Consider the following 26,044-nt stretch of genomic DNA (forward strand, 5'->3'; position numbering starts at 1 on the left):
TTGCCTTAGTCGCCTCGTACGACACCCGCGAGAAGGAGGGGTGGTGACAACTGTATTCTCATCTGCCGTCACCACACCGCGCAAGATTTCCGAACAAATTTTTTTTAAATTCGATATTACATGAAATAGAAATAGCCTCGAGTGTACCATGAAACCTTAGTAAATAAATATACTACGACAATATACGCATTGAAGCAGTGAGAGCCCAATGGGTAGAACTCAGTAGCTCGACTTCACTTTTAGGGGCCCGAGTTCAAATCCCAGCTCGCACCTCTAACATTCCAAAGTGATGTGCGTTTTAAGTATTTCAAAAATTCAAAATTCATTTATTTATGATCAGATTACATTGGATCAATAACAATAGAGACGATGGCGTCAGGAAAAGTTTAAAACTGCGTACCAGAATTAAAATATCACTTGCTTCAACGGTAAAGAAAACCGTCGTGAGGAAACCTGCATGCCTGAGAGAGCTCCATAATGTTCTCAAAGGTGTGTGGAGTCCACCAAACTGCACTGGGCCAACGTGGTGGACTACGGCCTTAACCCCTTCATTGTGGGAGGAGACCGTGCTCTGTAGTGGGCCAGTAATGGGTTGATCTGATGCTGATGAATATACACATCGCCATCATATAACATTTTAATGAATAATGTACATAAATACTTTTAACAATAAGAAGTGTATTTGTGTGGTTGTTTGCCGAGCTTTAAGAGGCAATTTGCAAAGCACACCAAACACTTTTGAGCGTGCTGGAGCGAAACTCTTCAATGAGAGTAGGTATATGGTTTACTACTAGCTTTTGCCAGGGACTTCGTTCTCGTACGTCGCGATTAAGCCGATTGATTAAATAATAATAGAGAGTGTTCTGAAGAGTTGTTTGCATTGATACCTCCTTCGATGTTCTCTGACAGCTCCTCTGGTGCTGCAGATGTTTTTGGGCGGCGGTGATCACTTAACAAAAGGGGACCCACTTGCTCGTTTGCCCGCTATTAATATAAATATAAACAAAGACAAAAATTGGATAAATCCAATAAAGAAAATGACAGACAAGTAAAGTTTTGAGTCACCAGCACCATATTGGAAACAACAGAGCAGTAGTATAAGGAATAGCAATTACTTATTTATCCACCTGAAGACAAGGTGAGAAAGGGGTTTTAACAACTGTAATAGCGGTTAACCCTATCCAAATAATGTACACATATTTTTCACACATTAACGGGTTATATTTTACCCCTAAGCCCTCCAAAACAAACAATTAATCACGCATAATCATCAATAAGGCGTAAGAGATATATTTTCAACACCCCGACGGGTGATATTTAACCCTTCACAAATGAGGGTTCTTCGAAGTGCGTAAAAATTTGTTATTGGAATATAATTTGGAATTTGAAATATATACAACTGCCTTATTGGTCTAGTGATTAGCATGTTTAACTACGCATCACGAGGTTCTGGGTTCGTATCCGAGGTCATGCCAAAAATCAATGATCAATGTAAGGTATTGTGATTTGTGTATCTCCTATTAAAATTTTCAATATTAGCTCAGCTACTAAACCAAAGAGTCATTCGTTACTAGGCTCTGTAAGAGCTTCAGAAGAGCTATCATGTAAGAGCTATCATGTAGAGCTATCATGTAGAGCTATCATGTAGAGCTATCATGTAGAGCTATCATGTATAACCCATTATACAGTTTTGCAACTGTAGAGTAGGTAACTCTTCAAGTTAGCTGCATAGAACTACACAGCTCGAAGAACAAAATCGCAGGTAAAAGTCTAATCTTTCGTCAAAAAGTACGTGCGGTTGATTATTGGTGGGGGTTTCCTGAGAAGTCGTTATAGTCACGTTTTACTTGCGATATCAAAGGCTTGGAGACAAGAAAATTAAATTAACAAAAGACTCCTAATAAGACGCTTCCCTCAGAATCAATGTCAAACTTAAGAGAGGTAAGACCTTATCGGAGGACTCATAAGTCTTAGCATAGTAAGTTTATTATTTAACCTATAATTTCCGAGTTTCTTCTGGTATGATCTGATGGAAGGCTTCGGCCGTGACTATCGACAAAGATGTGCCGCGAAGCGATTAAGCGTTCCACTACGGTAGCAAAGCTTACTTGTAGTAGTTAATAAAAAAAGCTAACAGGATTACAGGCACACAGATTTATACCAGTAGAGTCAAACGCTGCTGACACCATTTAACGAACCGCGCTCGCCATCGCTCGCCAGTCAGGACATAGAGTACAAATTTTGAAGTTATACTATTTATTTAAATACGTTTGATTTGCTGCTGGTTGCCGCTTTCTGAGTCCAAGACTGTCGGTTTGATTCCCGCAACGGGAAAATGTTTATGTGATGAAAGTAAATGTTTTTCATTGTCTGGTCGTTTTTCTTTATATATTATAAGTATATGTATATATTATTTACAAATATATTATTTATCATGTTTCTTAGGACCTATAACACAAGCTAAGCTTACTTTGAGGCTAGATGCATATGTGTGTGTTGTCGAAATGTATTTATTTATTTATTTACATATCTCATATTCTGAACTACGACTAATGATCTTACTTTTCTGATTTTAACGGTGTACCTAAAATAATGGACCTAATTTTAACAGGGTCTGGTGATCATACCAATAATTAGATTAGGGTAGGCGAAACTCCTCAGCTGCCAATATCAAGTTGCACTAACTTGATATTGAAGTGACAGTTTATACATTTTTTCAAGTTATTTAAACTAAGTCAAGATACTTTTAATTTTCATCACTTATTTATTGTTGCGGCATCCTCTTAACTTATTGGAGACGTCACATGGCTCCCAACGTACGTTGTCGCCACGTGAGGCCGCTCGGAATTGTTGTAATTTCATCAATTTGGAAAATTACATTACATATTCTGAAAATGTAAGGCTATCAAAATCAAAAGGTACAATACCCAAATTACTGAGATATCATAACCGCCATGTTGGTCTCGTAGTTAGTTTGTTCAGCTGATTCTCGAAGCCAACAAAGTGTTTTGTATTGGAGTTTACCGTGGAGCGATCACGAGTACCTGCCCAACTTAAGGAAAATAGAAAATAGTAAAATCCTATTATAATATTAAGGATCATAATGTATGATAAAAAAGCTTGGGTATGAATTGCTAACTTCATAGCTAAACATTCACTCGACTGCGGGGATAACAAAAAGGCTGATGATACCAGGGCGCGTTTGGAACCCTCCTAGCTTCAGTTTTAAGTTAACGAATGCAGTTACCACCATCACCAACATTGTTGGTCACTTACTATATGTATGAACGCTTCATAAGTGCCTGTGATAAGGTGTATATGAATAAAACATATCTGAATTTTCAATTTAAAAACTGGCTATGGTCACTCCGCAGTTGCGTACGGAATTCGGAAAGGGTAATCATAAATTAGTAAAATAGAATAGAGTAGCATAGAATGTCAGAATCCTCTCTATTGCCAGTTATATGAGAATGTTGGGGTAGGCAGCGCGTGGTCGCGCAACGTCTAACAATGCGAACAAGAGGGACATGCCGCCGTGGTGGTTTTTAGTTTGCATATACCCCCTTTGGAGGGCGGAGTCCCACATAACATCCATCCTGCCCAAGGGTCGAAGTTAGCAAGGAAGCTTTTCCACCACGTCAAAATGAAAAGAAGGGTAGGAAGCACTTTTGTGCATGTATGAAATGTCTGTCACTCCGTTTACCTTGGAGTAAGTAAAGTGCGCGAGTCTCGGTTACCATTTGGTCAGACACTTGATAATAATGGTTCTAACTCGCCAATCACCAGATTGGAGAAGCGAGCCTTTCTTCAATGGGAGGAGAGGCCGATGCCAAGGAGTTGGTCATTACTAAATCGGCTACGATGAATGTACCTCATTTAAGGTACAAAAAAAATAGAAGTGACTTACAACCCAACTCCAACTTTTGACAAAAATCGAAGGGCCTTTTTGGAATTAAAAAGTTTGGAAAAAATTAACGTCCCGTAATAAAATGGCGTTATCTACAAATTTAAACAACCTTATAAAAATGACGTCGGACATACAAAACTAACAATAAGGCGTTTCATTTGATGATTACTTTTTCATAGCCCATAAACAAAGGCCAGGACCGCGGGTGCGGCGTCTTTTAACAAAAAAAAAAGAAAAAAAGAGAAACTACAGATGTACCAACAAGTCAGCTGCCGACTCGATCCAAACTTATCAAATCGGGCTGTCTAAGCAACTTGAATATTCTTATAAACATTGTTGTCTTTTATTCCTATTGACTATTTTACTTATTTTACTGTATTCCTTTCTATTATTTTTATTTACTGTTTTTGTAGAGCAAATGCAGTCACGTTTGTTCGTTAAGAAGCTAATAAATTCAAAAATTGGTTATCACATTTTACTTAAACTGATACGAATTACGAACAATTTGGTAGTAAAAAATTATGAACAGCTAAAACCTGTACAAACAACCGGTGGAAGCTAGGGCTTCTAAGTTGGATTTAATAGGTAGGCTTAAAATCTAAATATGATTAACTAGACATAGTACATGCGTAAGATATATTAAATATTAAAATGCTTAAAAATCATGTCGCAGTTGCAAATGCCAGTTTTGTAGTGTTGTAAGTTGGCTAGTCTGCAGACGCTAAAAAAAGAGGGAAAAAAGAGGAGAAAAAGGAAAGAAAAAATATATCAGCGCGCGCATGTGCCGTGGTGTTTAAATTTCGAATCGGATGCGAAAAAAATAGTACGCAATGTGCACGTAGCACGCGCCGCGCCATATGCGAGGCCAGAGACAAAAAACTTTTTTTTAATACGCCAGAACCGCGGCTCCATTTTTTTTATTCATCAAACACCCCCCGGTGGAGATAAGGGCTGAAAAAATGGTAACATAAGCATAATATTAGTAGACGGCAGTAAGTTTAAATAAAAACTCTTCCACAAAAACTGCTCATTTTGAGGTTAAATAGATGCTTTTGGAGGCGCTTACCGGCAGGGTTGGCGATTTCTGAACTGCACGCAATATTATGTTAAATTCCTTCATTTACGTCTCAAGCTAATGGTTGAAATATGCGAATGGTCCTAGAAAAGGACGTAGTTTTAATAGTCAATCTTCTGCAGTATCAGATACGCCGATACGATATTAGACACTTTTTATATTGAGCCGCACGTAAAATTTTTAGTAACTCTTGCAAGTCATTATTCATTGCAATTTTATGAAATTCATATCTTAACAGACTCATAGCTGCAATAAGTTATATTCCTTATGACAGTAATTTCAATTCGAAAACGTCACATATCCGCTCCATTAGCTTTACATAAGTGTGTATCCAACCACAATAGTTAAATTCATGACTGTTCAGTTTCCGCTAGAGCGTTTGCTGTGGGGACATGCTCGACTTTACTTTGATGTTAAAGTGTTTTGCTAATTAAAAACCAAGGACGTTAACACGGTGGGCCATTTTACACTAAGTGTTCCAAAATCATACGCGCAATATGCATCGCTTTACAACAGCCGCGGTATTTAAAACTATTTAATTTATCAGTGCCATCCCTAGCGGAACTGCGCGGGCGCAGGACATCTGTCGCGTCGCAGAGAAATTTGTTCGTCACTCGATGCGGATTGCGTTTTCGTCATTTATTATGAAAGTGAAGTAATTGTTTCTAATATTTCATCATCATCATTATTGTTATCTAAATCGATGGTCGTAGATCTTTCTGCCAATCCACACTTGGCCAGCGTGGTGGACTACGGCCTAAACCATTCTCAGTCTAAAAGGATACCCGTGCTCTGTAGTGTACGATTATGTTGATAATAAATGTGAAAGTCTGTTTGTTGGATGGTCCTTCTTTCACTCAGCAGGAGACCACTCATAGAGATAGCTTATAGGCCGAATTCTAAATTCATTTATTTCAACTAGGCCTACTATAAATACTTTTGAAACGTCAAGGCTGTCTCTGTGTGACCACCGGCTCGGAAGGCAGATTCTACCGAGAAGAAGCCGGCAAGAAACTCAGCAGTTGCTCTTTTCCAATATCAAAAATTAACATTTTACACTTTAACATTCTTTTTTCTATCTTGTGAGAGATGAAATGGGAGCCAGATGCTTCCAAGAAAATGTCATTAAGAAGAGTGTCAAGTCACTTTTAACACATGGAAAATTCATGGTTCTTATCGATTTTGATGAAAATTTGTACGCGGACGAAGTCGCACCCAGAGCTGATTTTCCTGTAGGATACAGAAACCTATCGCCAATTGGTTTAGCGTTACGGTGCGAGACAGTATGTGAACTGCTATAGCCTAATCGGTTACTATTCGTGTCGAAGTACATTTCGGCGTGCCGGTTTGCCTTTGTCAACTACCTCCACAGACAAGAGATCATGGCATAAAAAAATTAACAAGCAAAGTGGCCACCAAAATTACATACTATGGTAAACCTTACACGGTGCCGATGGCTGTTGGAAGTAGGTACTTTTTTTTCGAAATTACCGACTTTGAAATAAAAACATAAGTGAACGGTTTTCACAAAGGGCGGCCTCGCTCTAATTGAAGGCTCGTCACAAGAACCTCCAAAATTCAATTGGCTACATGTTCTGGGATATAATTATTTCATTTTCCTTTTTTGTTGAATGTCAGAACTGAATTTCTTGCGTTGAATTTTTCCAAAAGAAGTTTCAACGCGATATTTGCTAGTTGTTCTCTCCGAATATACCTAACTTTGCGTTTTCATTTATGGTGGTGAAACCATACATTTACATTTTGAAATATCAGCATCAAATAAATATATAAGTAATCCTTATATATCAAGCTATTCAGGGTGTAGCTTAAACAATAATGAGTAGGTACCTAAATACATAAATACACCTTATGATTTCAGATGTACCTATTTATTTTTTCTTCTTATACTCGTACGGTCGGGTAAAAATCGATAAATTTGTCACCATACAAAAAATACACCTACAACAAATAACAATCAATTTAACTCCTTGTATGGAATAGTATCATGTCATGGCAGGTGCCTTTATTTAAATAAAATGAAAAAACTGTAGTAAGTATATATTTTTTTTTGTGAAAAGAACCTTCTTATTAGATTAGACCCTTTCAAAGATAACAACAATATTCGTTGGTGGACAAACATACTTTTGTAAGTAGACGGTAAAAAACTTGAAGCTTAAGCAGAAAACTTATTTGGATAGAATATGTCGGAGTATGCCAAAATGAGGATCAAGTCACACGTCTTTATTTATACTATAATATTATAAAGCCGAAGAATTTGTTTGTTTGGTTAAATGCGCTAATAAAACAGGTACTGCTTTCGAAGTGAGAAGAAAAATATTTTGTTCTACAATCATTTATCGAGGAAAACTATAGGTTATAATATAACTTTCCGTTTTGATCAAAAGGACCGTATATTCATACCATCAATAAAAATTGTTGCAAAAACGGGAAATTTTTTTTGACAGCTTTCTTGGTTTACGCTGCTTGAACATTTAAAGTTACGCAGCAATTTTGTATGACGAAATGACTGCCTTTTAAAGTTAAAAAAAACGGTGTATCTTGCAATATCTAATCTAATAATCTATGCTTATAAATACGTAATTCATCATGATTTTTTGAAAACCCTAAGCAAACGCGAACGTAGTCGCGGGCAATACTTAGATACTATAAAATCTATGAAGTACTTATGAGCGAAATAAAGATTAAAAATAAACTGGGTTTGTCAAGAACATTATTTATGAAAGCCAAATTGGAAATAGTTCACGCGGACGGAGTCGCGGGCAACAGCTAAAACTAAATATAGCACTGACCATTCATGTTCGTTCATCAATGAAATGAACACACACACAAACACGCGCATTCACGTGGACACACAATACTAATTCATGCACGAATGTGTGTATCATTTGAATGGAATTTGATGGTCGCCTGTTATGGGCCGCACTGACCGAAAATTGCGTTGTATGTACGTGCGTATGTACCTATAATACAAACCATGGCATATTTTTGAGGAACAATTGACTCAGCGATGGCCAGCCTCCATATTTTCTTATTTGTCTTATTATGTATAATAAAATCTTTAATTCGTTTCTTACATATTAAATGTTGTGGAAACCTCCTTGTAAGCATCAAAATATCTGTGTCAGGGGGCCCCACTCTCCGATTGTAACAAAAGACAAGATAAAAAAAATACTTTACTTTTCAGTGTGAAGTATTTTTTTTAAACTAGAAAAAAAAATAACTCAGTTAAAATAAATAAAATTAAACAAAAAGAGATTATCATAACATTATTATTTTTAAATACATTTAAAGCAAACTTTGTGCAGTAAGGTAATGTAAAGACTGTTTAGCGTGTAAGACAAATAAGAAAAAAATAGATGGTAAATGGAAACGATCGCAATTCGCAGGGCGACCAAGAAACACGTCCTACAAATTACCTACATCGTGGGCCTGTAATTACTCCGATTACCAAGCCTTCAGACCAAAATACAGGAATGCTTCTTGACGGCAGAAAAATCATCAGCTATCACGCTAAAACGAAACGCTAAACTACTTGGCTACACGTCTTTGACATTACGGTGGTAGCTAGCCACAGCAAGACCCGCGCACCAGTGCACACCAGAGATAATTCAGAATCAATAAATTCCCGAATGGTCACTGCCGGGAATCGAACCCCACTTATAACACTATAGTGAAAGTAAGAAGTAGAAGAAAATCAGTTCACCAATAAAGTCATTACTTAATTGCCGATCATAGTTTTTTTTAATTGTATCTACTTACTTATTTCACTAATTTGTTTGTTTAGTTGATCACTTCCACTCAACCATCATAAAACTTTTTAACATGTATTTTAGGGTGGATGAAAAGTACATACTCTATCTCCTTGTCCAGGACATACAGTATGTACTTTCATCTCGAAAAAAGTACTGTTCTCGAAATAACTTTTAGCGAGCAGAGCCGCGGACAAAAGCTAGTTTAATATATATTTTATATTCCGCCAGGTTCTGATTTCGCAAAGACCTTTGATTGTAATATATAATTAAGAAGCTTTACTAAAAGCTGCCATTATTAGTAGTAATAAGTTCTCAGGCTTTGTAGGTACCACATATAATTGGACGATAAAGCGTAAATAAACGAAATTTATTAACCAAAGCATTGACACAATTCAAAGACAAAAGCCGTCTTGGTCTGAGTAAAGTTAAAACGTAAGAACCCCACGTAGGCCTAGAACGTGATGCTAGCACAATAACTACACCGCACTTTTACGACGTAATACTGTATGAATGTAACACTACCTGCCTTGTTCCCACGCCCAAAGTGGATAAAAAATTCAAAGATGAGGAACAAAAATGAATTTCACACCTTCGCGGAAAGGTTTTAGGCTGCTTTTATTACGAATGTAAAATAATAATGGGCGCATCGCATTTAAAACTTTCTTTAGTATTGTTTACTGTTCTAAAAAAAGTGTTAAGTAGCGACACCTAGTGATATTCGTCAAAACTATTTCACAAATTGTATAGTAACGCCATCTAGTTAAAACACTGGTAACGACTACGTGCTACCGTATTGAGAATTAAAACACCCTCTAGATGGCGGTGTTAACAACTATCGCGTTGTTAACAACGCCACCTAGAGCCCGAGTTTTCAATTTAAGAATAACATGAACTAATTCTAGCGCGCATTGTCCTTTTTATGCCAATTTTAGAGCCTAGGGCTTGGGCCTTGCACTGTTGGACGCACAATATTGCATAACACAAGTTTGAAATAATAAACACAAGTGTAATCTATGTTAACTTTATGAAATCATTACTTTATTAGTTTAGTGCTTAATCATTTTGGGGCTAATTCTGCTGAAAAGAGTATAATTCTGCTGAACAGCAATTATTTTCGAACTCTAACATAATTTATCAAACATCATAGTATTACAATAAAAATATATTCTTCTGGGAAATTACAATGAAGCGGTAGGTAATCTTCCAACCAACCTTGTCATGTAGGTAATTCGCCAATTGCATTGCAACGCATCTAATAAATGAGTTTTATATGTAACATGCAAACTTACCTTTTCTATGGTGAGTGTTGTACAAATTGTAGACTGAAAGTTTTAAATGGTACGTAAAAAATGTATTATTTGTCATTACCAAGAAACTAAACGTTACTCAAATCACTTATTTTTTCGTAACCGCTTAACGTTAACCTCAGTGTAAACAAAGAGAACTGATATTACCAACGTTAGTTAGTATTACTAGATATTTTATAGGAGCCAAGCCACCTCGCAAATTATATTTACCCGCTCTCTAAGTCGGAGAAATTTTGTGGTTTTCATCACTTTCTCTAGGAAATAAAATAAAAGATGCAGACGATCATTTTAAACTGAAAGCTGCTTACTTGATTAAGCAATTATTTAACTGGTTTTTCACAACTTTATTACACTTTATATAAGACTTGCTTATTGCACACGATAAATACTTACAATAAAATTCACTAATTAAATTCAAAATACCAATTAGAAAAATGTGTAACGTGTCGTGAAAGAATATTTTTATATTGATTAATTAATTACGTAGGTACCTACTTTTATCCATATTCAAAGCGGATGAAACCGCGGTACGTAGCTAGTAGTAGAATACTTTGTAGAAAACAACAAATAGTTATAATATAGAAGATAGCAAGAAGCAGATATTTAGTACCTAAAACAAGAACGAATAACAGAAACATACTTGTTCGACTGAATTTTCATCTTTTGCATCCCCCTTCGCCGATAAATCTTCTAGCTGGTAATAAACAATTCAACAGCGCCATCTGCCGGAGACGCGCGTTCATTTCGAGGCGATAAATCAAAACAGTGACAACAGATGGCGTTAAAAGTTTGCTAATATCTCATCGAGGGAAAGATTGTGTTTACGAGTATTTTCAACTTTCCCCATGTTGCAGGTGCGATGTTGAGATTTGCGGCAATAAATTTAAAATTGTAAGTTGATATACTACATTGCGCAATCGATTATTTAGATAACTTATGGCCTAGAGGTACAAAAAATATAGGTAAAATGGACGTTTGTTATTAGTTATACGTAGTATAGTACATAGAACGTAGATATTTATCGTTTTTTTTGCAGAGAAAACCATTTGTCGAACAAACTATTATATTAATAATTGTAAATTATTATGAATAAATCAAAGCCAGAATTAAAAATGAATAAAGTAAATTTCACCTTTTCGTAATCGTAATCTATATGAACAATCTATATTATTTACTCTGGTACATACCTGAAACAAAAGAAAAAAAATTAAAATGCAATTAATCGATTAAAATAGTTTTGTTTTTAGTGGTGATAAATTTGAGCGGTGATAGCATAGTGTCCCAAGACCTCAGTCTCGCTTTCGGGGGATCGAGTTTGATTCCCGGCACGCAGTTATTTGAATTCAGAATTTAGAATTTGAATTTGGAAACCTGCGTGCCTGATATGTTTTCAAGAGTCTACCAGTCAGCACTTGGCCAGCTTGGTGGACTACGGCCTAAAACCCTTCTCATTCTAAGAAGAGACCTGCCCTGTAGAGCCCACTACGGTAATGGGTTGATAACGAAAATCAATTCTAATCAAATTGCTGAGTAAAAATCAGGGAACTCAGTTAACAGGTTCTTCTTACTTATAGAAAATTAGTGTATCTCAGAAACCGTTCCACCTAATGATTCGAATAAAGCTTTGTATTTAGAGGTTTTTAAAGATTTGTTTTTTTAGTTTATCTCTACATATGTCTTCATGAAAAAATCTGATTTTACATCAAAACATCTTATCTTATATGTAATATCTTCGTCTTTCCGAAGCCGATCTGAATATTAGGATGAAAATTAATATCCGGTTAACGTTTTGTTTTTATACCTTTATTTAAGTACCTTATTTATCTTCTTATATATATATAATGAAAATGGTCTTCGTTTGAGGCTGAATCACGCCTAAACCACTGATCGTATCGACATGAAACTACCACCATTCGATGCGAAATTTTTCCTAGATGGTTTATGGCTATCTATTTTTTGAATTCCAACATTCCTTCATTTTTTTATTGCTGTTTTACTTTTATGAACATTTAACCCGCTAATAAAAACAAAAGATAAGCATTTTCTCTTGATTCTTTTGTTTTCATGGATTTCAACAGAGTGTATTAAACGGATTATGGTTTTTTACATTCAGCTAAGAATCTACTCACGGTAGTGGAGAACGGCTGGACCAATTGGGCTTTTTTTTTATCTTCAGAATTGTCAGGAGAAAGTTTTGTATGTAAGAAAATTTTAAAAAAGCCCGATAAAAAGTAAAAAATTTCGATGATAATCGAAGAATTCCCATCTATATAGTCACTCACCACGAAATCTCGGGAACCATAAGACTTAGAAACGTGAAACTTGGTAGGAATATTTCTTTTGCTATGTAGAGGTCAGCTATGAATAGATTTTAAGAAATTCATTCCCCAAAGGGGATTGCGGGGGCGTTAACAATGAATAATTCCCGTTTTTAAACTATAGCTCCTATAGACTTCAAATTTGGTAGGAATCTTCTGTAAGAGGTGTAGAAATAGGCTATGAACGAATTTTACGATAGCTCACCCCACAGGGGGTTGCGGGGGTGGGTATTAACAATTAATATTTTTAATTTTCCAGCTAAAGCTCCTACAAGACCCAAATTTTGTAGGAATTTTCTATAAGTGATGTAAAAATGATTTATGAACAAATTTTACGATATCCCACCCCAAAGAAGATTGCGGGGGCGTTAACAATGAAAATTTTCAATTTCCAAGCGATAGCTCCTATAGACTCCAAATTTAGTGAGAGTGTTCTATATGTAATATAAAAATGATCTTCGAGCGGATTTTACAATGAATCACCTCCAATAAGGTTCGCGGGGGTGGGTGTTAACAATAAAAAATTTCAATTTCGAAATATAGCTTCTAAAAATTCTAAATATGGTAGGAATCTTTTATTATTCACATAAAGAACATCTCAAAATGGATTTCAATAAAGTCTACTTCCGCCAGGAATTGCGGGGGTGGGTGTTAAAATCTAAAATTTTTATTTCTAACCTGTAACTTCTACAGACTCCAAATTTGGTGGGGATCTTCGTGTATGTAGGGATATTCGTGTATTTCCTTACAACAATCGTCTTTTTGGCAGCAGAGAAAAAGTCATTGAGAGGTTTCAAAAACTTAACTTTACATGTAGCTATCCAATCAACGGACTAAGAATTTTACATTCATTTTACTTTTGCAGACTACATAACCGACGAATTCTTTTATTGCGGGATCGCGGAAATGTAATAGATTAAAATGAATGCATTTTCCAAGCACATGAGATGTGGAAAAGAAATTTAGTTACTTATTCCAATAGAATTCATAAAAAACATGCACATTTAATTTTCTATAAAAAATTTATGTCACGGAGAAAATTTTAGTTAACAGAAAATTCGTCGCACTTGAACCTAGACAGATTTCAACTTCACATATGAGACTTGCAATGACTTTAACTTAAACTTTCAATGCTCATTTAAAATTTTTTTCTTCATGTCAATTATTATTAATTTTTGGAAGAAAGGCACGGAAATGATTGCACATTGAAAGTTACAATGAATATTAGTGAGAAAAATCACCTGGATGAAAGATACAGGCTAAATCGATGGAATTTGGAATTTGAGTAAGTCTAAACAATATCGATGCTTACAGTTCTATCCGCGGGGCCTTTTTATGTTTATACAAAAATAAAAAAAAGGAGAATAATAAAAATATGAAAAAAATAAATAAAAATGAAACATAAAATGTAATTTATTTCCTTTTTCAATTCGCCCAGCGAAGCGGGCTGGAAACGGCTAGTTAATTATATATACCAGAAATTGTTATTACAAACATAAATATATGAAGAAAACGAGGGAAAGCTTATTTCCATAAGAGATCTCTTCCAGTCTTCCAGTCCCCTTAAGATGATTTTTTAAGGTGGTATGGGTATATTTATGAAAATTTGTATAGATTGTTTTCCTTGAAATGATACATTTTTCAAAGGTTTCATACCTTTGGAATGTGTATCATTTCAAGGAAAACAATCTATACAAATTTTAGAAATAAGCACGTTACAAAGCTTTTTAACTATAAAAGCTTGTCAGTTCTTTTTATTCATTGTAGGGAAAATATACTTCATCTAAGTACGTCATATTGAAAAAAAACGTCATTTTATGTCAAACCTACAGGCGAATTCATTTGTTAGATTTGACAAAACATAAAATAATATTAACCTACGTGATATAGCAGAAAAGAAACCTGGCGAATTTTCCGCCATAGGTTCCACGTAAAAATATCGGCCGTTATGTAGTATGATGAAACAGTTTTATGGGCGCCAGTTAACTACGAGTCGGTTACTGCATGGTAACGTAATGGGACATTTCCACCATACGCGCCCCTGTTAATTGCTCATGCGGTATCACCATATGCGTTATTACTTATTAATATAATTCTTGTTATAAGGTTTGCCAAATGTGTAAATATGTTATTAGATTTAATTCTCTTATTTTGATGAACGGTGATAGCCCAGTGGGTAAGGTTTCTGCTTCCATCCCTAACTACCATGTTCCACTGCTGGGCATAGGAAATTTTGACGACCTCACTGGTGCAGTAGTGAACTTCAAAATCCATCATTTAAGGAGGGCTACTTTATAAACACTTTTGAAACGTCAATTATATTTGTTACTAACTACTTGTTGTTTGGTGGTAACTCTACCACCTTTGCAAATGATGTGCTGTCATTCCTTGAAGAGTTCCATTATCTGCATCCGAAACTCTGTATAAAATTTAAATGGGACCGTTTCGAACAAAAAAATTATCCGCCTGTATAATATGACGGAATTATGCGCGAATGTACATTAAAAATTGGTTGTCTGTTAAGTCGGCTTACTGACGATAGTTGAACGTGACAACGTCGTAAGAAAAAACTGATGGAATGGTTGCATTTTTCAAAAGAAAATTTTAATTTTATTTGTTTGATAGATATTATCGTTGCTATAAACAATTGACACCACATTCACTTTTCACTGCACTTCATCCTTGCTGAAAACATGTAAATGTATTATTGTATAGAAGCTGTCCACGCGGACGCATCGCTCACTCAAGTAGGAGAGAGACAGATGTCGAACGCGGAGGTCGACTGTGCCTCTTTGTCGCTCGTTTGAATGGAACGCCTCAGAGCGAGGTAACGCCGCATACGTCATGTTTTTTATCGTGCGTGCAGCCGGCTGCATCGAATTATAAGACGTTGTCACGTCAAAAATGTGTTACATTAAAAAATATATAATCATCCGGGTTAATAATGTCCCCCTTTTGGAAGTTGGATAGATCTTAAATAACATGAACACTGCTACAGCACCCCATACACCACGGCACATTAGTTCGCAATGAAACAGGCCCCGTGTTTATAGCCCGCACAGTTACAGGTGTTCTATGTTTAATGTTACGTTTGTTTACGTTGTGTGTTGGGGGAACGATGATGTAAATCTTACGATCTATAGCTTTATACACTACACCATTATGAATATTATTTACGATGATTTTATCCACATTTTTGATAACCGCTAAAGTGTAGAACGACTTTCCCGAGTCTATTTTTCCTGTCAAGGTCAAATATTTCTTTATAGCAATTTTGATGCGTAAATTACATGTAAAATATGACATAGAAGTGAATTGATGGCGATAACTAAATTCGTCATCTTAAAACTAAAGCTGCAAGGGTTCCATACGCGCTAACAAGAAGCCCACAACAAACCATCTCACATTGTCATTTGAAAGTATTAAAGAAGCACTATTAGAGCTATAATGTACACCCAAGTATTTTTATTGTTGACGAAGTCCTTAATACTAGAATAGGATTTTTCTATAAACTTACGTTTAATACAAAGTTTGAACTTTTTAATAGACAACTCCAAGATATCAACTGGTAGTTTATTGTAAAATTTTATACAAGTGACAGCCTGCGAGTCAAGAGTGAACAGGTGTCTCCTGGGCAAGAGTGTCCCAACCTAAACCTCATGATTAGCTTTGCATGAGGTGATTGTCGTCAAGCGCAGGTTTTGATTTATTTCAGCTTTCAAATTTTAAAATTCATTTATTTCAAGAAGGGTTACTCTATAAGTTAATTTTTTACATAGAATTATATACCAACAAAGGAATAAATACACCTTTTTATAAAATCCAATAAATTTAAAAAAAACCTGAGCTAAAGCTCCAAACAAATAGTAACATAGACTTACGAAAACTTTTTTAAAATATGTATTTAGGAAGGTGCGGTGATTAGCCTCGTGGACTTTGACTTCTTCTTATTCTTCTTTGAATGATAGTAATAATAAAATATGAATTCTTCTTCTTCTTCTTTGAATGTTAGTAATATTAAAATATGAAACGGACGGACGATCTTGAAAGATGATTAAGAGCACTACTGTTTAAATGACGTTACAGATTCTTGAAATCACCGACAGACACTCAAAGGATTTTATATAGGTACTTAATTTGATGAATCGGCGGATGGACGAAGGGTGTACCACCAATTCTTTTGTTTGAGAGTCGGCCAATGCTAAGGGACGATTAAAAGCCAGTGAACCGTGCCCAAAAGAGAGCACTTTAAACTTAATAGCTCACCGGTTCCATTGTCCGACGTTACAAGGGGATGACGTTTATATTGAAAGAAAGAAAAAGTTTTTTATGAGGCCAATACTTTTACTTCTTTTTATATTTTAATTTGTACAACTGTATGGTCGCCCACTCTTATTAGAGATGCAGCGTTGGTTTTCAGTGATCCCTGATGATGGGTGAGACCACGGATGTAACGACTTAATAACTTAACAAATTTACTTATAGAATACTAGCTGACCCGCGTTACTTCGTCTGCACCGAATCGGTTACTTAAATAAACCTAGAAACGAATTGCAGAGCTACCTACCAGTTCCAGTTTTATTTCCAAACTATGTTATTCGCGGCAGGGGCGGCCCGCTGCATTTTTATTGCTTTTTGCGTTTCTATACCCGTCGCAACTTCTAAGCGATAGGTTCAATTTGAATAATTTAAAAAGGAATTTCTCAGGTATATAATCAAAATAAAAATTTATAAAACATTTTATTTCGATAAGCATTTATATCATGATAGGAATGTCAACCGTGTTTTGAAACAACAATTATAAACAAAGCAGTTACTGTGGCGTAAACATAACAGTTAGACATATAGCCTCGCGGATTCTTTTCTAGATACTCACGATTACTTTAAACATGTAGTAAATTATTTTTATGTATCATTAATCGTTTTTGCGGTAGCATACGCTAGTAAAACTCCAAGTCGGTATGACATCTTTAGAAAACATCGTTATATTTCAGCCAATTTACAGAAAACTATAGTAAAATATACACTAAAACCATCCATCCATACTTACATCCATCCTCACAAACTTTCGCATTAATATCATACTAATATCAAATCTTCCAGTTACAGTTTTATTATAAGTATAGTATAGACTATAACTACTACTACCTAACTACTACTTTAATATAAATTAAACCTATTTTCATACAAATTTCAAGTAAGTATAATCTTACAAACAAAGTAAAAACATACGAGGGATATAAATAATATTAATTTCAGTGAAAGACAGTAACTGCTGGAGCGATAAGTGTTGTGACTACCAAAAGTTATTTATTGCTATTACAAATTATGACGTTGTGTTGAACGTACTCGTGTGCCTATTTTAAAGCCCATTAGTCGTAATATTACATACTAAGGGTTCTGATACACGGTTTTCGCTGACCGATTTCGACCAGGGTGTCAAAAAATAAATCGTTTCGACGAACAGTAAAAACTTGCCTGCTCTGACAATGGACGCGCGCTATTCCAAGAATATTAAAGAGATTCGCGAACCACAGTCGGCATATTTCCTTCAGGGGAGTTCCACTACATTAAGCACTAATTTTGGAGGGTCTGGGGGGGGAGGGCTCTCAATTATAACGGCAATCATAAACGCACTGCCAAGAAGTCATCGAAGCAAGAAATTGTTTAACTTTTAACGTCTTCGTGGTTAAGTAAGGTAAGAGGAAGTTATTGGATTCATAATTCAGGATAAGATTTACTATTACTTTTAGAGATAACCAAGACGCAAGTTATCTATACGCCAAGTATTACTAAAATCAGTTTAACTGATCAATATAATAAAAGGCATTCTTGAAGTTATACTTTAGTTAATTTAGCGCGTTAGGTAAAAATGATGAGTGTAAATTCTTATTATGCAAGCGCCCACCGTCACAAAAACCGACACCCTGAAGTTAGCTATAAGGTTTGACGGGCTCATTCCGGTAATTTAATTGATTCCATTGTACCAAAATCTAAAATTTTAATGTTAAGTGAATCTTGGTTGACCGATAATGAGTCTATTATTATACCAAATTTAATTATGTTTATTATGTCGATTTCTTTAATTATGTGATATTTAAATAAATCTTATTTAACTATATAACGCGTTATACTAAAACTTTCAATGAATTAAATACCTTTTTTCTATTGTTAGTGTCGTTTTTTCTACAAACGAAGAACGGCGAAAGATAAAATTTTTTAAAAGATTTTTATCTCGTTACGCCAAAATTGTATAACTTCTAACGCGTGTACATACATAATTTTTTAAGATCTTTTAAAATACTATGCTACTTTTTTACGTTTATATTGAGATGGGTTTCACCTGAATTAAACAATTATTATTATTATTATTTATTATTGTTATAAGTACACGTTAAGTTACATACGTTTTTAATTTGTAAATACACCTGAAGTTACCACTGCAAATTGTTATTTTATAGTCACAATTATCTTACAGCTAGTTCAAAAGGGGTATTCATGCCGATGTTACACTTTTCATACACAACTTTTGCCTGGACATCAATACAGAAACTTTGGAAGAAGAGTGTACATACATCCTGTATAATTTCGATGGCAGGCAATCTTGCGATTCATACGATTATTACCGGTACGCCAACGAACTCAGATTGCCGGTAAGTTAAGGCAACTATTAAAAAAATTAACAGCCATTATAAATAAAGCTTCAAATAGCTCGATAAAAATCTGATCCCCTCATTAAAACAAATAAGGAAAAATGTTAAAACACAGGCGTTTTATAAATGTTCCGCCATTAAAAAATTTAGGGCTCAGCAATTCTTTTAGTCGTCAAAACTTCAACAATTAAAACGAATTGAGACTTTAGTATCAAGTCAGCAATATGAGCGCGGGATAGGCCAAGCAAAGACATGCGACTATCTCGATTAAAAGTTTACCTAATTGATTTTATTTACGTACCTAATTGTTTGAAGTAAGTGTATGTGAAAAAAAAATTCTATGTACATCTTATTTGTTATTATTTTTAATTACAGTGTTATTTGGGTACATAAAGAAGAAAAAAATAGCAAATTGTAACCAAATATGTTAAAACCTCGTATAATTGAAACCTTCTCATTGAGGTTGAAAAGGAAAAATTAATTTACTTCGTAATTAACCGTGCACCAACTGACAATTAGTTTCAATGTTTGCAGGAATTTTCTCACACAAAATCACATGGTTATGATTCTGCGACAAAAATGTCCGATTCGCTATAAATTCATGGGCGTCTAGCGGCGGCGTCCTAGTTTATTACTAAGATAGCTAAAGATTAAGAGTGGTCTGTCGTCTGAGCTTGGCCTTATTTGAAAAAGCTTTAAATGTAACTGTCCGAAAGCAATTATCTATTCTGTACCGAAAGTTTCATTAAGAGTACCCGGCGAGGGGAGAGCAGCGCCAAATCAAATTCATTTGCATCTTTACAAATTAAAACGCGGAAAACTTTGACTCGCCTTCCCAAGGGAAGCGCTAATGATTATGAGATTTTATACGGCAATCTGTTTTTACTTTATTTAGTGTTACCAATGGCTGTCTTAGAAAACAAAACAAAATGTTTATTTACCTTTTACTCTTATTTATTTTTTGGAGATATTACCTTCCTCAAATTAAAAGTAGTAGAAAGTTTTTCAAGAATACTGGTATATATTTTCTACATATAAAAATGGATTGCCTCCCGTGTGTTCGTTCCCATAAGACAGAAAGTAATTGTTTCTGTTATCAGATAACAAAAAATAAATTGAAATAAAAATACATGTTATTGTATTTAAAAAGGTAATTGTATCGCATCGTTTAAGGGTGAATTGTATCGCAGCTAATCGGCGCTAGTTCGTTGAACTGGTAAAATATTGGTAAAATAGGTATACGACGTGTAATAGAATTAGGAAATAATATTGAAGGATGAAAAGAAGCATTTTAATTTTTCCAAACAAACCAATTCAAAAAAATCTAAGTGCTTACTTGTGACAACCCTATTGAAGATAAAAGACTGTACGCGTACCGAATAAAGTAACAGGAGTCACACGATTTTAATTTTGCATGTATCTGGGGGCAGGGCTGTATCTGATTTTATTCAGTAAAAACTATGGCAGCGGTTTACTCAAAAAATATTAGATTTTCGGTTTCACAAATAAGTCTCAGAGATAGTACATAATGTACCTCTAAAGCCTGTGAAGTATTATTTCGGCTCTTAATTACACGTTGTATATATACATAGTTAAAGTAAGGTAATATACCATTCGGCTAAGTTGAGTGTTTGGAAAACTTTACAAACAAATACCGTTGTCAAATACTTTCAAGCAAAGTGCAGTTGCACAGTTGAGAACATTGTAGCACGATCTCAGTGGGTGGTCTCAACTAATTATATGTGTTTTCAATCTCACGAACTGCAATTTTATTTTGAACCAACTTTCAGAAGGAGGGATATAAAGATCTAAGTAAATAACTGCCGTGTCAAATATATAAAAGAATACATCACAGAAATGATGCAAGTATCCCCAATGGGTCGGTGGGTAATTCTTTACTGCATTACAATTTATCATATCTACTTACTTGTTTTATGTGTAAGTGTTTCGATTATAAAGCGAATATCATAATTTACAACTGTTGTTTCTGTTTATTTAATAACAAAATGTTGCACGTTATTTTTAAATAAGCATGTGTAATACTAAATGACCCTCCGGAATGAATATCTTTAGAGACAAGTTGTCCTTGTACACGTACATAAATAAATAAAATCACACGTAAATAAATAAATAAAATCGATTGTGTATATTGTACGTGTATATAAATTAAATATACTACGACAATACACACATCGCCATCTAGCCCCAAAGTAAGCGTTAGCTTGTGTTATGGGTACTGAGATAGCTGATGAATATTTTTTATGAATATAATGCACATAAATACTTATAATACACAGATAAACACCCAGACACTGAAAAACATTCATGTTCATCACACAAACATTTTACATCACACGAACCCACGACCTTGGACTCAGAAAGCAGGGTCGCTGCCCACTGCGCCACTCGGCCGTCAATATAAATATATCTCTATTAATAATTTGAAGGAAATCATATTTTCCTGTGCTCGGATAGTGTTTTTGCTGAGACTTTCAAACAAACGGCCCCAAAGCAATATGTAACGTTGTCAGTTGCCAGAGACGGCTCCAGAGGGTCCCGTATGATTTATTAGTTGCGGAATTAAAATGTTGCGTCGCACAACCGGCACGTAGCCACTGTGATAAGAGGAGCGATTTAACGTCTAGCAATTCCTCTTTCTTAAGATCTTGTCCCCGAATTTTAATAGAGGACGCGTAATGAATTTTGAAGTACAATTAAATTAAAATGATATTAAATTATAACATTGACTGTGTGCGACCTAACAGATTAAAAAGTCTACAAGTAGAACACTGCAATTCTGATCATACAATCGAAAATGCTACGAATTCATTCGACTCAACACGCAGCGCGTCGATTTTGGTAGCGTGTAGGTAATCTGATATCTTATTTTACACCGAACTATTGCTATCCCATTTTCGTGACTAGCTAAGTATCAACGATAAAGAAAAATGCAACAATTTATTTTGGCTTAAAGAGTGTTCGTTGTTTCTAATGTCATAGAGTTATATAGTATTTTCTAAGCTATGCTGCTGCCAAACGTTCCTTAAAACTAAGTAGTAAATAACATCGAAATACAAGCGGTTCTGTTTTGTCAAGATAACATTTTGGCGGCCATTTATGAACTAATATTGAAATCGCCACATCCTGTAACCTGTGACCTTAGTCTAACTCTTATAAAGATAAACGCAAGGTGTTAACAGAGTTTATCAGATGGATTGTAGGATTAATCGGATCTCGACACGGCTCTTAAATTAAACCATTTTTTCACTTCATTGCGTTCATTTATTATCTAACTGGTATAACCTGTAATCGTTATCACGGGACACGGTTAACATTCCGGAGAGAGCTTTTATTCTGGAACCAAACACGCAAGAAGGCTACAAGCTGGTAAGCTTTACAGTTTGTTTTTTTATTGTTTTTCACTACAAATTAGCCCATTCTGCAAGCTCGTTCTGGAAAGTGATGATGCAGTCTAAGATGGTAACCTTTTAGGGGTATGGCAGTTTATTAAATTCATACCCCCTATTGGTTTCTACCAGCTATCTTAGCGGAAGCGGAATCACTTAGCGGCACGTCTTTGTTGACAGGGTGGTTACTAGCCACAACATAAGCTATCCGCGAGACCAGACCAGTGAAAATTCTAAAATTATAAATTCCCAAAATTCCCCTGCCTGGGATCGAACTCGGGACCATCACTTGAATCCAAAGCGCTCACCGCTACGCAATTAAGGTCATCAATATAATATAGCCTAACTATGAGTGGTTAATCTTCAGACTGTGCGGAATTTATTTACAGGAAAACTATAACTATATTATATAAACTATATTATTCACTCAACCAGGGGATTGAACCCAGGACATTGTGATCTGCAGTCGAACATGCTCACTAGTCACTACTAGACCAGTGAGGCTTACTATTATCTAGTTAGCAGGAAACCAAAGTGGTACTTAGACCACACACAGTTATAAGTAACTATTAAAACTGAAATTATTTTAATGGGCAATACGAAGAAAAAAGTGATTAGCAACATTCTTCACGGACGCTGTAATTGTGCGAGCGAGGAAGAGGTTTTCTAATTGCTTTTGCGTTTGGTTTCCTATGAAGTTAATTAAAAGTTCGTTTTGGAATTTCAGGGGCTGAGAAATTATATTTATGTAGCTATATACTAGCGGATACTAAAAGATGGACAAAGGCGGTCACTAAATGGCGCGGTATACTGGGACATCGAAAGAGAGGTATAGTTAGAAAGCTGGTTAGAAAACAACCAAATTTTAAAAACTGCAGGATTAAACTCTAAAACCAAAGCACTAGACAGGAAGTTGTGGAAAAATCTGGAAAACGCTTTTACTCGGAGAGAGATCCTTAAACAATAATATTTATTCAGAGTTACTTTGTTACTAATATTAATATTAATTCAATAATTTAATGCAGCTTTTATTATAATAGATAATAATGTGCCACGTAAAATATTAACTCATACAATTAAACCAACTATGTATTAGTGATAATAAAAAGGCTTTTAATTTCATTTATAAAAAAAAACGCCGCTAGGTTGTCACAATAGTCTACGTTTGAGATTTTTCTAAAATCGAGGAAAAGTGGAAAACGTGTTAGTAGGTACCACGGCACGCAAGTTATCTGCATAGAAACCTGCCTCCAGGGTGTTCTAAAAGGCGTGTGAAGTCTATCAATCCGCATTTTGGCATTTTAGTGAACAACGGTCTAAACCATTCTCATCCTGAGAGTTGAGTGATTACTTTGAGAGTATCTTTAAGTTACTAATGAAACGAAGTAAGTAGTGGTAAAGCATGTCATATGATCGATGGCTTAAGTATCGTAATAATTCTAATATTGGATGGTAACCTCTCACCTTGAGAGGATAACCTCGCCCTGTGCAGAGCCCGTAATGGCATGGTGTTAATGACATGTCCTGAGGAACTCCTCTCATTCTATACACATCCCCTGTGCAGAGCTGGTAATGGGTTGAGGATGCTGGGTTGTGAAGCCACTTACCCGGTCGCAGGGTGCCGAGGCGTGCAGCTGGCGCGCCTGGCCGCGGCCCAGAGCCTCCCGTTTGCGCTGCGCACTGAACAACCGCAACTCCTTGCGCTCCTCGTCCGACAGCGCGTGGCAGTAGCGCACCTGTAAAAAACACCCCTTTCATGTAGCACGTTGACTCAATGGTCAGGTTGACGTGTACGATTACGGCTTAGACACAGTACGTAGTCATTCTCTACGGGGAAATACAAACTGTTTATCGTCTCCCACAGTTTCATACACTTTCCGAGCTATATATATTCTAAATTCATTTATTTCAATGAGCCTAATATAAATACTTTTGAAACGTCAAGTCTGTCTGTATGTAGTGACTCTACCACAGCTTCGGAAGCCAGATTCCACCTAGAAGAAGCCGACAAGAAACTCAGCAGTTGTTCTTTTCCAACTTCAACAATTTACATTTTAACATTCATTATTCTATCTTGTGAGAGATGAACGCGGAGCCGGATGCTTCCAAGCAACCTTGTCATTGTCAATAATATATAAATAATGTACGAGTACGTGTTATATTAAACGGGGGTGAACTTCTCTTTCTCCCTTTTCCAGTACTTTAGCAGGTGGGAAAATACATTTTAGCCCTTGGGGATTCAATTTCTCTTTTCTGCCAGTGCTAGTATGTAAACACTGCTAACATAAGTCAGAAGCAGGAGGTATTCATGAAAATGAAGCCTAATTTGCTATACTCCGCGAAAAGCAGGAGAATCTGTGTGGTGTAATATATCACCAAACAGATCTTCGGCAATGTACCCTCTACGCAAGAACGTTCCCTCTACGCACGCCCTTAATTTAAGAACCTACTCGCAAAGTCACATCTTAAATATCAATCGAGTATTTAATAATGCGCAATCCAAATAATGTTATGATCATTTAATTTAACTAAGCCAAATGTAACTCGCGCAATTCTAATAATTGAAACTAAAGTTATTCACTTGATATCAGATCGAATTGCTATTCGATACAAATATTCAAGATGGCGGGCATCAGCCATAACATGCTGATAATCTAAGGGCATTATTTATTCGATTGGAGACATGATTGCCATCGCGCCAGTCTTCAAATCTACATCCTGAATACCAGAGGTTAGTCATTGACTGGTTGCCGAGTCTCTTTGGAAGAGACACTACAGTTTGTATCAAATCACACCGATATTTCTACGAAAATACCCACAGACGTCACGTGACACAAACACTCGCAGTAAGTCAAATATTATTATATATAAAAATTGCAAATAGATTTTACAAAGAAGCTAACATGCAGGGACTGCAGGTAGTACAGTAAAAAGTCAATAAAATCTCTGCCCACCAATTTTCCAATATAGATTTAATTTAAAATAGCGGTGATAACGGGTCGAGACCCTGGCGTCAATTTCGAGGGGCTGAGTTCGAATCCCAGCAAGCAACTCCAACTTTTATAAGTTATGTGCGTTTTATGCAATTAAAATATCAATTGCTTTAACGGTGCAGGAAAACATAGTAAGGAAACCTTCATGCCGGAAAGTTGGGCCAACATGGTGTACAGGGGCCTAAACCATTAGCATTATGGGAGGGGACCCGTGCACTGTAGTGGTTCGGTAATGGGTTTATATGATGACGATGATGATTCAATTTATCAGATGCTAGTAGCTGAAGAGCTAGTACCTCATTATCCTGTGGAGGCAGCTGTTGGAGCAGCTGCTTGAGCCGGTAGCGCTCGCCGATGCTGTTGACGTACGGCACCTTGTCCTCGGGCAGCGCGGAGAAATACAGGTGCACCTGGAACCATGCATTGCTGACTTTACTAACGGAAATGTAGAAGGTAGAACATGTTTGTAGTTTATTTGGAGCTATATTATCACCAATAGCCTATAACCGACAACTTCTGGACTAAAGGCCTCTCCCACGGGTTCCCAAAAGACGATCATTCTCCCTACTATTATAAGTTATCACTTATGAATTGGTTTAATTCATATAATA

At 35.8% G+C, this 26,044-nt stretch overlaps 1 protein-coding gene across 1 annotated transcript in view; it reads right to left on the reverse strand.

Annotated features, from left to right (window-relative positions):
- The window catches only part of LOC120633378 (protein prickle-like), a 198,641-nt gene that overhangs the window by 99,847 nt on the left and 72,750 nt on the right, over positions 1-26,044 (reverse strand). Inside the window, exons 3-4 of the mRNA XM_039903581.1 lie at positions 25,730-25,843; positions 24,048-24,176 (exon numbers count right to left, since the gene is read on the reverse strand). Of these exons, the coding sequence (XP_039759515.1) occupies positions 24,048-24,176; positions 25,730-25,843 (243 nt within the window). The remainder of the gene's footprint in view (positions 1-24,047; positions 24,177-25,729; positions 25,844-26,044) is intronic.

Source organism: Pararge aegeria, chromosome 21, assembly GCF_905163445.1.
Source record: "Pararge aegeria chromosome 21, ilParAegt1.1, whole genome shotgun sequence".
Classification (NCBI taxonomy): Eukaryota; Metazoa; Arthropoda; class Insecta; order Lepidoptera; family Nymphalidae; genus Pararge; species Pararge aegeria.